The sequence below is a fragment of the Microcaecilia unicolor genome, chromosome 1, assembly GCF_901765095.1.
Source record: "Microcaecilia unicolor chromosome 1, aMicUni1.1, whole genome shotgun sequence".
In the NCBI taxonomy this organism is placed as follows: Eukaryota; Metazoa; Chordata; class Amphibia; order Gymnophiona; family Siphonopidae; genus Microcaecilia; species Microcaecilia unicolor.
In genome coordinates, this window is record NC_044031.1 from 642,844,879 (window position 1) to 642,857,573 (window position 12,695).

Consider the following 12,695-nt stretch of genomic DNA (forward strand, 5'->3'; position numbering starts at 1 on the left):
CTGGGGGTCACGTGATGCGGCGGAGCTGATCGGACGCTTCTAAGCCTGGCTCCACTCCTGGTGCCCCAAATCTGCTAATTTGTCTGCATTAGAGCCCTTGATTTGCTTTCTAAACTGGCTATCTGAAATATATAAAGCAAGAGCTGTTAGTACGGTGTGCTGCGGATCTGAAACTACCGGAGAGCAGGTGGGAATGCCCGTGAGGACCCCGGGGGGGAAGAAGCAGAGTGTCCAGAGCGCACAACCTAAGATGGCGGCGGTGAGTCAAGCCCCCCAATATTGGGCATGTCTGCGGATCTTGTAAGGGAATTGGTTCAGAAAATTTTGACAGTCCTAGAGGAGAAATAGTCAAAGCTTCAATCTTCTGTGGACCAAATAAGAGACTCTTTAGAGAGACAGGGAGTGCGATTACAACAGGTGGAGGAGCGGGTCTCACAGCAAGAAGACCGCGCGGAAAGTGCAAGCGGGAGAATCGCAGAGCTGGAGTAAAAATGCGTGCCTGGTGGATGACCACGAGAACGGAAGCAGGCGTAATAACCTGAAGCTTATAGGAATCCCTGAGGCGGTGAAAGATAAAGAGCTGCGGAAGTTTGTGGAGCAGTGGTTACCGGAGCAGCTGGGCCTGCAGCTTGACGGAGGAGTATTGCAAACAGAGAGAGTCCATAGAGTGGGCACCGTGCGGGACGAGGATTGGAGACCGCGTCCGGTGTTGGCCAGGATTTTCAATTATGCTGACAAGGAGAGAGCACTGCAGGTGTATCGGGGAAAGAAAAATATTGATTATGAAGGGCAGAAAATACTTTTGTTCCAGGACTACTCTGTGGCGGTCTCGGAGCAAAGAAAGGCTATGGGACATCATTGCAAATGCCTATTTGACAAGGGAATTCGATTTGTGCTCTTATACCCTGCTAAGGTACGGGTACTGCATGACAATAAAACAATATTTTTTTACAGAGCCAGTGGAATTGGGATCGTTTGTGGACAAACTGTGATGTTGTTTAATTGCCTAGAGTGGAGTTCTTGGAGGAAGCGTCACTGAGGGGTCACCCAGCATGGGATTATTTTTTCTTCTTCAGCATGGCACCTTGTGGACTGAGGAGTTACTGGATTATTGGTGAAGAAGGCTTATTGCTATTTCACTGGACATGTGGGAGGAGGCCATTGCAGGGAGGTGGGGTGCCATGTGGATCATACGTCTCTGAATGGGAGGGTGGTAGTTGTTTTGTTTTGAATCTGCTGCTGTTGCTCTCTCAGACTTAGATATAAAAAAAGAGAGGGAACAAAGTACAAACTAAAGTCCAAACAAAAAACCAGCACCACAGGCCTTTTAAAAATGGAACACAGTTTTTTAATGAATGAGCCTTGACAAAAAGACCCGACACGGGCCATGTTTCGGTGACTAGCACCTGCATCAGGGGTCTACATAGAATACAAAACACAGAAATAATATATTTTTAAATTTTTTTAACATATAGTAACATAGTAACATAGTAGATGATGGCAGGAAAAGACCTGCACAGTCCATCTAGTCTGCCCAACAAGATAATTTCACGTGTGCTACTTTTTGTGTATACCTTACCTTGATTTGCATCTGCCATTGTCAGGGCACAGACTGTACAAGTCTGCCCAGCACTAGCCCCGCCTCCCAACCACCAGCCCCGCCTCCCACCACTGGCTCTGGCACAGACCGTATAAGTCTGTCCAGCACTATCCCCGCCTCCCACCACCGGTTCTGGCACAGACCATGTAAGTCTGCCCAGCACTATCCCCGCCTCCCAACCACCAGTCCTGCCTCCCACCACCAGTCCTGCCTCCCACCACCAGCTCTGGCACAGACCATATAAGTCTGCTCAGCACTATCCCCACCTCCCAACCACCAGCCCTGCCTCCCACCACCGGCTCTGCCACCCAATCTCTGTTATGCTCCTGAAGATCCATTCCTTCTGCACAGGATTCCTTTATGTTTATCCCACGCATGTTTGAATTCTGTTACCGTTTTCATCTCCATCACCTCCGGCGGGAGGGCATTCCAAGCACCCACTACTCTCTCCGTGAAAAAATACTTTCTGACATTTTTCTTGAGTCTGCCCCCCTTCAATCTCATTTCATGTCCTCTCGTTCTACTGCATTCCCCTCTCCGGAAAAGGTTCGTTTGCGGATTGATACCTTTCAAATATTTGAACGTCTGTATCATGTCGCCCCTGCTTCTCCGTTCCTCCAGGGTATACATGTTCAGGTCAACAAGTCTCTCCTCATACGTCTTGTAACGCAAATCCCATACCATTCTCGTAGCTTTTCTTTGCACCGCTTCCATTTTTTTTAACATCCTTCGCAAGATACGGCCTCCAAAACTGAACATAATACTCCAGGTGGAGCCTCACCAACGTCTTATACAGGGGTATTAAAACCTCTTTTCTTCTGCTGGTCACACCTCTCTCTATACAGCCTAGCAACCTTCTAGCTACAGCCACCACCTTGTCACACTGTTTTGTCGCCTTTAGGTCTTCAGAGACTATCACCCCAAGATCCCTCTCCCCATCCGTACCTATCAGACTCTCCCCGCCTAACACATACGTCTCCCTTGGATTTCTACTCCCTAAGTGCATCACTTTGCATTTTTTCGCATTGAAGTTTAATTGCCAAACGTTAGACCATTCTTCTAGCTTCCACAGATCTTTTTTCATGTTTTCCACTCCCTCCGGGGTGTCCACTCTGTTGCAAATCTTGGTGTCATCCGCAAAAAGGCAAACTTTACCTTGTAACCCTTCTGCAATGTCACTCACAAATATATTGAACAGAATCGGCCCCAGCACCGATCCCTGAGGTACTCCACTACTCACGCAGCATGTAGGCCCCACACGCATGACGATAGAGTCCTCGGCCAGGCATACGTGATGGCCAGCCATGCCTGGAATGATTATACATGCCCAGACGTGCACGTACTGACCTATCCATATATGGGATGGGGAACCTTATATGGAGCTGTGCACGTAAGGCCGGCCATCACGCTTGGCCGGCCATATAAGGTGATGCACGCTTTGCAACAGTTATTCACAGAGAAACATGAGTATGAGAAGAGAGCCAAACTTCTCTGTCGGAGAGAATCTCATGCTGGTACACCTGTGCTTGAAGCACAGGCATATACTGTTCCCCTACCACCACCACCTGCCCCCAGGATTCGCTGCATCAGAACCTGGGCTGAGATCAGGGACAGATTAGAGAGGTAAGTGTTCCCCCCCTATCATGGCCCCCTTCTGTAGCTATACATATAAGAGCTCCCTCAGCAGTATAAGCACAAATTGTAGTCTGCGTTCAAGGGGAATCAGTGATATGTGTACATGCACAATCATTAACAGAATCTATGTACTAGAAAGGAAAACCATTCCCACATCCCTACAATACTGCACACAAACGGTTCTCTGTCCTCACGTCCACCTCTATGACATCATCTGTACCAATGTAATGCCCCCCCTCCTCCCAAAATCAGGGTTCTGAATCTCTTCTATTTGATTTACAAATGAATTTGTGTGCTGAAGACAAGAAGGGCCGTCCCCTGACTCCTGGTGTACAAACTTATATCTTGCAGAAGATTTGGCATCAGGAGGGACCTAGAGTCCCTCCAGAGGAGGTACCGGTGCATCCGGTTACAAAGGCCTGACATGATCAGGGCCATGAAACGGCGCCTCAGGGATCAACGTAAGTATTATAAACAGGGCACCTGTACTCATTTGTAAATGAATGTCATAATGCAAATGTCCTGTACAGTATCAGTTTCCATGTGGCTAATAGGCAACTAGTAAGTCATAACACCTCTATCCCAGATCAAGGCCTGAGGTTGCAGCTGCCCTCCCGTGAGTGTGGCTGCAACTTCCAACTCACCTCCACTGAGATGAATGAGATGACATGCCTCACTTCTGTATCCCCCTTGCTGCCTACTCTTAGTGGATGTCATTGTCTCATATTAAAGTTATGTGCTTCCCCCCAAAAAAAACATAAACCCAAAATGGTCAGCCAAGCATAGCCACACATCATTATGCAAACATACTGCTGAGCAATGAGTGTGGTCTGCCTGTGTAGTCTGAGTCAGACCAGCATCCAGGGTTCCCTGTTATCTCATCTCATGCATCTCACACCCCATCCCCTGCCTCAGGCCAGCCAGCTCCTGCACTAGGTAAGCTATGTTGGATGTGCTGATCTCAAAGACAATCCTGTTACATACACAGGGCACCAGTGGCGGCAGGAGGAGGCCCAGGAGACGGAGGAGGAGGCCCAGGAGGAGAAGGCCCCTGAGATGGAGGAGGAGGGCCAGGAGACGGAGGAGGAGGCCCAGGAGGAGGAGGCCCTGGAGACGGAGGAGGAGGCACAGGAGACAGAGGCCCAGGAGGAGGACGCCTGGGCAGACATGCCTCCCCTTGAGGGGGATGATGAGGGGCACACACACCCTGCACTCTCCACTCCATCCCCACCCCCAGTCCCACCCCCATCCCTACCCCCATCCCCAGCCCCACCCCATCCCTTGCCCCACCCCCATCCCTTGCCCCAGCACTGCGCCTCCTGCAGCAACTGGTTGATGGGCAAACCCAGTTGCTGCAGGAGGTGTCAGCAATGAGGCAGGAGATGGGGGCAATGCGGCAGGCTAATGAGCAGCACCTTAGGGCAGTGAGAGTGCTCCTGGTGCTGCTCATTAGCCTGCTGTGCACGGCCATTGCGGGAGGACGACGTGGGCACCATTGAGGGACATTTGGGGGGGAGGGGGGAAATATTGTACGTTTTGATTTGTTTGTTATATTTTAATACACATTCCGTATTTTTGATATAACAGGGTGTGTGTCTCTCTTTGTGCACTACATATTATCAAATGCTGGGGTTGATGTGAGAGGAGGCAGCAATATGGATTGCATGACAGGTGAACTGTGACAGATAAACTTTGGTACATAGGTGTAATGTGTGGCCATACAGAAGGCCACCTGTTCCAACCAAACTGCATGGCTGTATGGTAAGGGGGGAGGCTGGGTGGGCGTTTCTGTTGAGGAACAGAAATGCCCATCCAGGCTCTCCCCGCCACTTACCATACAGCCCCACAGCACAGAGTTGAGTAAATAATAGGTATGTTGTCTAGCACTAGTGATCTGCCAAGTAGAAACTAGCAGATACCCATATATAGCACATAGACGATGTTTGCTCTGTGATTGCCAGACACCCTTACCCACAACCAATCCTCATTGGTGAGGGCAAGGAAGAAGCTACAAACAGCTGGGTCATCTTTTCACATTGAACAATGGTATATAGTGCTGAGGAGAAAAGGGAAAACAATGGTAAAAGCATTAGATGGATGTTTACTTCATCACAATTGCAATAAAATACAACAGGTACAGAAGGGCACATAAATGTATATTTTGATTACAGCTTTTTCAGTAGTAGCTCAAGGTGAGTTATATTCAGGTATTCTGGATGTTTCTCTGTGCCAGGAAAGCTTTGAGTTTGCATCTGAAGCAATGGAGGGTTAAGTGACTTGCCGAAGGTCACTAGGAGCAGAAGTGGGATTTAAACCTGCAACTCCTGGATTACAAGAGCAGTGCTCTAACCACTAGGCCACTCCAGCCACCAGGCTGTAGCCACCTGCAGGTAATTTGGATTAGGAACTGTAACAAGAAACCTTTTCTCTCACTATGACTTAAGGGCTCAGTAGGCACGTACCTGTGGCCACCTTGAAAATAGTTTGCAGGCTAAAATGCAGAAATGTTGTTGTTCCATACTTATGGAAGATTGTAGGACTGTGTTGAATAATGTGGAAAAAACATTCAGGGCATATGTATTGATGTGGAGTAAAGAAGTGGCCTAGTGGTTAGTGTGGTGGACTTTGGACCTCAGGAATGCAGTTTGATTCCCACTTCCACCAGAGGCAGCTCCTTGTGACTCTGGGCAAGTCACTTAACCCTCCATTATCCCAGGTACAATTAAGTACCTGTATATAATATGTAAGCAGCATTGAACCTGCTATGAGTGGGAAAACCCAGGGTACAAATATACCAAAAATAAATTTATATCCCACATTTTCCCACTTGCATGAGCTAAATCAAGAATACTGTATTACTGACATAATAAAACAATGCAAGCAGTGGAATAGTAAAGAACATATACTGATTTGTTATATATTGAAATGGATTGCCGGCGATCTATTTTGGCAGCGGCGCAACAGCTGGCCGGAATCGTATTCTCGAAACAGATGGCCAGCCATCTTTTTTTTCGATAATACGGTTGGCACCGGTCAAATACCTTGGGTTTAGCCGGTTTTAGAGATGGCCGCTTTTGGTTTTCAGCGATAATGGAAACTAAAAGCGGCCATCTGAACCCCGGCTACATCCAAGGCATTTGGCCGTGGGAGGAGCCAGCATTTGTAGTGCACTGGTCCCCCTGACATGCCTGGACAGCAACCGGGCACCCTAGGGGGCACTTCTACAAAGTTTAACAACATAGCCAAATTGCTCCCAGGTGCATAGCTCCCTTCCCTTGGGTGCTGAGCCCCCAAAATCCCCCCCAAACCCCACTCCCCATACCTGTACACCACTACCATATCCCTTAGGGATGAAGGGGGGCACCTACATGTGGGTACAGTGGGTTTTGGAGGGCTCACATTTACCACCACAAGTGTAACAGGTAGGGGGGGATGGACCTGGGTCTACCTGTGTGAAGTCCACTGCCCCCACTAAAAACTGCTCCAGGGACCTGCATACTGCTGTCATGGAGCTGGGTATGACATTTGAGGCTGGCATAGAGGCTGGCAAAAACATGTTATACAGTTGGTTTTTTGTGGGTGGGAGGGGGTTGGTGACCACTGGGAGAGTACGGGGAGGTCATCCCCGATTCCCTCCGGTGGCCATCTGGTCAGTTGGGGCACCTTTTTGAGTCGTAGTCGTGAAAATAGAAGGACCACATAAACCCAGCAAAATGCTTTTTAAAGCCGCTTTTGTTTTTTCCATTATACGCTAAAGCCGGCCATCTGATAGCCACGCCCACGTCCCGCCTTCACTACGCCGCCGACATGCCCCCTTGACTGTTCGCCGGCTCTGCGACGGGAAGGTGGCGATGGTATCAAAATAGCTGCTTTCGATTATACGGAATTTGCCGCTTTTGCGAGATGGCTGGCCATCTCCCCATTTATGTCAGAAGATGGCCGGCGATCATTTTCGAAAATAAGCTGGTTTATCGCTAAGTCAATGGCTGGCGGTAAGGTCGCAGACCCAAAATGGAAGCGCTGCAATTTTCATTTTGCTGCACGTCCATTTTCGGCAAAATTTTTAAAATACCTTTTTTACAGGCATGCTGAAAAATGGATTGGTGTACACCCAAAACCCATGCCTACACTATCGCAAAACATTTTTCAGCGCACCTTAGCAAAAGGACCCCTTAGATAGTTCTGAGCACCATAGAGATAAGAACAATCCACTCCTGAAGCTTTTTTTTGAAACCCGAGATCAAAGTTAGCCCAGCGTTCTATGTGAGCTGAAGCAGGTGTAAATGCTGACAGAAAAAAATGTCCAGGATGTATGTGTAATGCTATTCTAAGATTTTGAAAACACATGCACTTTTAAATACTGCCCAAACTGTGCCCAGAACACATGTTTGATATCTTTGCATACTGTAGCATATACATATAAATAGCATGCTGCGTTCCATCTGTAAATATGCTTTTTTATCTACATAAACAGAGCACAATTCTTTTATAATCATGTCCATTGTATCTTTTACTACATCTGTTCCTGGAGGACAGTAATAAACTTGGCCTCTCTTTTAGAAATCATGCTGGTTTGATATGATATTTTGTTCTTGTTTAGGGGAGTGCTTTCAGAGAATTTATTGTATGCAATCTTGGTTATATCTAAAGCTTTAAGTCCAAACATGCAATAAACTTTTATTTTTTTTTTTAATTTCATACAAAAAGAACATTTCTATAGAACGTTATTCTATGTTTTTGTTTGATTAGCTTTCAAGAATTCGTTACATAGAGACTTGGGTGTGACCATATGCAATGATCTTAAGGTGGTCATATAGGTAAAAGGATGCTTGAGTGCATAGGGAAAGGAACAGCCAGCAAGAAAGAAGAGGTGATAACACCTCTTTAAAAGTCTCTTGGGGGGCCCTTTTACTAAGCTGTGCCGAAAAATGGACTGTGCTAGTGTAGGCGCGTGTTTTGGGAGCGTGCAGATCCATTTTTCAGCGTCTGTAAAAAATGCCTTTTTAAAAATTTTGCCGAAAATGGACGTACGGCAAAATAAAAATTGGCGCGCGCCCATTTTGGGTCCGAGACCTTACCTCCAGCAATTGACTTAGCGGTAAGGTCTCTTGCGCTAACCGGGCAGTAATGACTTATGCACGTAGAATGCCGATTGACACGCATAGCTGACGCGTGTCCGAAAATAAAAATTATTTTTCGTACACGCGTAGTGCACGTATGTCAAAAATGAAATTACCACCAAAGCCACCCGGTAGCCAAGTGGTAACTCCAAATTGGTGTGCATTGGGCTCACATAGACGCCTACATGGCTTAGTAAAAGGGCCCTTCAGAGTCTTAATTTAGAGTACTCTGTACAATTCTGGAAACCATACCTTCTAAAAGATATAAACATGATGGAATTGGTCCAAAAGATGTCCACTAAAATGTTCAGTGGTCTTTGTCATAAAGCATATGGAGACAGACTTAAAGATCTCAATATGTATACACTGGAAGAAAGGCGGAAGAGGGGAGATATGATAGACTTTTAAATGCCTCCAAGGCATAAATGCACAGGAAGCAATTCTCTTTCAATTGAAAAGAAGCACTGGAATGAGGAGATTATAGGATGAAGGTGAAAGAGGATAGACTCAGAAGTAACTTGAGGAAATACTTCTTCATGGAAAGGGTAGTGAATTAATGGAATGGTCTCCTGGTGGAGGTAATGCAGATGAAAACTGTATCTGACTTCAAGAAAGCTTGGGACAGATACATAGCATCTCTAAGGGAGAGGAAGGGACAGTAGATGGCATGGATGGGCAGACTAGATAGGACATAGGGCCTTCACCTTAATTTTTCTATATTTCTATGTTTGCTTGTTGATATATATTTCTGTATAGAGAAGTGGACTAATATGGCAACTTTTGAACTTAATTATACCACACTCAGGCAGATCAGTGATCCATCAGGTCTAGCACCTTTTCTCTGATAGTGGCTTGTCCAAGTCACTTATAAGAGCCCGGTAGATCATAAGTGGAAAGTTCATTCCCTATTATTTACTCCCAGAAAAAATTAAATAGAAATACTCAAGTCCATCTGGCTAATATTTGTTAATCAATCTGCCCTTCAGACACTTTGGTAGGTATTGTTTCTTCTCATAAACATGAACAATATTTTAAAAAGTACAGTAAACACATTTTAGCTCCTTAGTGTTTATATTTCTTTGCATTTTTATAAGATTTAACCAGTTAACTGAAGGCACAAATGTGGGCATTGCTCAGGAGTGTTCTTCTTATCATTATTATTATGGTAATTTAGCAAGGCAATGCTGATATTCAGTGTTTTCTAGTTAAACTGGGCCATGCAAATTGATGACCTAAATTTATCTAGATAAGTTTATCCTGATAACTTTAATCAGTTTTAATAAGTGGTTGAACTTATATAGTGCAGATGAATAGTTAATAAACTGTGGGAAAATGTACTATCTTACCACAAAACAATTTACCATGAAAGTCACTAACCTGGTGCAGTAAACTGAATTTTATGTTGCTGCACCTGAGAACTTTATGTATTCCTGGCCACAACAATGAAAAGACAGAAACCCAAAGTCAGGCCTGCTATCTTTTAAAGTGCTGGTGTTTTAAACAAATAGCTCCCACCCCAATATTCCTTTAAACAAGTTTTCCCAAACCCTTGTTCTCCATTTAAATGAACCCTACTTCCTGATACTCTCCAAGCAACAATTAACTCCAACAGTTGATTCGTGACACCTATCCAGGGTAACTCTGGTGAGTAGTGGTAGTGGTTGTGGGGGTGATCCCCAAATACTCCTGCCCTAGCAGCTCCCAACATCAAACTAGCCACTTTATCTCCTTAGCTCATGATGATACCTCTAAATGTTCAAGCTGCTAAATAAGTGGGGCAGCCTAAACCCTTAGAAATATTATTGCATGACTACTGCTAGGTAACTGGGGCTACCATTTTGATACTGGGAGCCACCATGGTAGGAGCATCCAGAAATCGCTTCTGCACTCCACCCCCCTTTATGCACCAGGAAGACCTCTGGTAGGAGCTTGAAGGGATCGGTGGTTTGGGATCATTGCTATCAGGAGGATCAGGTGTTGGAGGGATACATTTTAAGGGGGGGGGATCAAGGGCAGGGTAATTTTTTCAAGCATCAGCTCCTTTAATAGGGTTCTCAGGAGCATCTGGCAATGTGTTAGTAACCCGATGCTACTGGAGAAGAATGATAACTCCATCTGAAAGGTAGCACTTCTGATTGGGGGATGGGACTCCTCTCATATAAGGAGGGGCATAAGAGTTTGGGATTGTTCAGCTTGGAAGGGGCTGTTCAGCTTCGAGGAGGGGAGTGTAAAGGGGGTCTACAGAATACTGAGTGGTGTAGAATGGGTAGACATAAATCAAATTTTTACTCTTTCAAAAAGTACAACGACTAGGGCATACTCAAGGATGTAACATGGTGCTGCTTTGAAAATGACCATGAAGAGATATTTTTTCACTCAATGAATAGTTAAACTCTGGAAACCATTGCCAGAGGATGTGGTATCACTGGTTTGTGCATCTGGTTTTAAGAAAGACTTGCAATAACAAAAAAATAATAAGTGAGGGTCAAATCTAAAAAATATATAAAAATATATCACCCCACTAACATTTATGTATCAGAACTAAGCAGAACTCAGTGTCAACGGGGGAAAAAGCCTCAGAAGTATAATGGAGGACTGTTTCACGCTTTCCAGTTTCAGTCATTGGCAAAAAAAAAAAAACTTTGACAAGGCTATGATATAATATGTGCTTTATCAAAGTAACATGTGAAAAACTATCAAATGTCCATATTAGGCTCAGAAAAACTTTTTAAACTTATCTTGCACAAAGTAGCAGCTTCTTCAAGCAGGAAATCTGGTAAATTGAATGAACATCAGGTTCGCATGATCCCTTCTGCTGACAAGGGCCTTATTTGAGTGAACTATACAAAATCTGGGGATAATGTGCATTATTGCTAATTAACATACATTATTTGGCAAATAATGTTTGTTATTCCCTCAATGCATGTTAGTAAATTTCTCCTGTAAATCTGCTGAATATCCAGTTAAAGTTTAGCAGATAACTTATCTGGATAATTTTATCTAGTCCATCATCTACTGAATATCAGTTCTTTTTTGGTCTAAAAGTTTTTTTCAATGCATTTTTTACATCATTATTCCTGAGACTGTAAATCATGGGATTCAACATAGGGATTATCATTGTATACACTACAGAAACCATTCTATTTCTGTTTAGTGAGTAATGGGAACTCGGAATTACATACATGATAATAAGTGTTCCAAAGAATAACGTCACGGTGGTCAAATGGGAGGTACATGTGGAGAAGGCTTTGCGTCTCCCCTCTGCAGAGCGGATTCTCAATATGGTGGAGATAATGTAACTGTAGGAGAGAATTATCACCACCAATGAAATGGTGGTAATAAAGAAACCCATGACAGATAATATAATCTCATTGATTAAGGTACTTGAGCAAGAGAGTTTTAACAGTGCTGGGATATCACAGAAGAATTGATTGATCTTGGAATCACAAAATGACACAGAGAAGGCATTACCAATTTGTGCAAAAGAATTTACAAAGCCACCTATGTAAGCAGTGGTCACTAACTGGACACACATTCTTCTAGTCATAACAGAAGTATAAAGCAATGGGTTACATATTGCAACATAACGATCATAAGCCATCACAGCAAGCAAATAACACTCTGCCGTTCCCAGTGTTGCAAAACTGAAGAACTGGATAGCACACTCAAATACAGAGATGGATTTTTGCTTCGCCAAGAGGTTAACCAATATTTTGGGGGTTATTGTTGAAGAATAACAGAGATCTAAGATTGATAAGTTGCTGATAAAAAAGTACATGGGTGTGTGAAGCTGAAGACTAACCCTAATTAAGGTGACGATGCTGATGTTTCCTAGTACAGTGAAGATATACATGAACAAAAACACAATGAACAGTAAACTCTGCAGTTTGGGGAGGTCAGAAAATCCTAATAGGATGAATTCGGTCACATAGGTTTGGTTTCTTCTTGCCATTTCCACGGAAAGCAGATATATTTCTACTCCTGAAAGACACAGAAATGCAAAACATAATTAGCCCTGGTTCTGGCTTTACCTCATTTAAAGATCCATATTTAAGTGATTTCTCCAGCTAAATTTTAGATTTAGCTGGACGACTATCACTGAAGAAAACAAACCTCCGCAATGGTAAAACGAAGAGAAAGGCACAGCGAAGGTGACAAGGTGGATGATGTCGATGAAACTCTTGCTGTGAACTTTTTTTGAGCCCAGTAGTAGTTTCATCGACATCATCCACCTTGACACCTTTGCTGTGCTTTTCTCTAGATTTAGCTGGCCAACACTTAGGGGCCCCTTTACAAAGGCGCGTTAGATGCTATGTGCATGCAGCATGCACCAAAATGAG

At 44.5% G+C, this 12,695-nt stretch overlaps 1 protein-coding gene across 1 annotated transcript; it reads right to left on the bottom strand.

The window, feature by feature from the left end:
- Nucleotides 1-11,377: 11,377 nt before the first annotated feature.
- Nucleotides 11,378-12,307, bottom strand: LOC115461227 (olfactory receptor 5I1-like). Its single transcript, XM_030190914.1, has one exon. It carries the CDS (start codon nt 12,305-12,307, stop codon nt 11,378-11,380), a length of 930 nt encoding a protein of 309 aa, XP_030046774.1.
- Between the last annotated feature and the right edge of the window lie 388 nt (nt 12,308-12,695).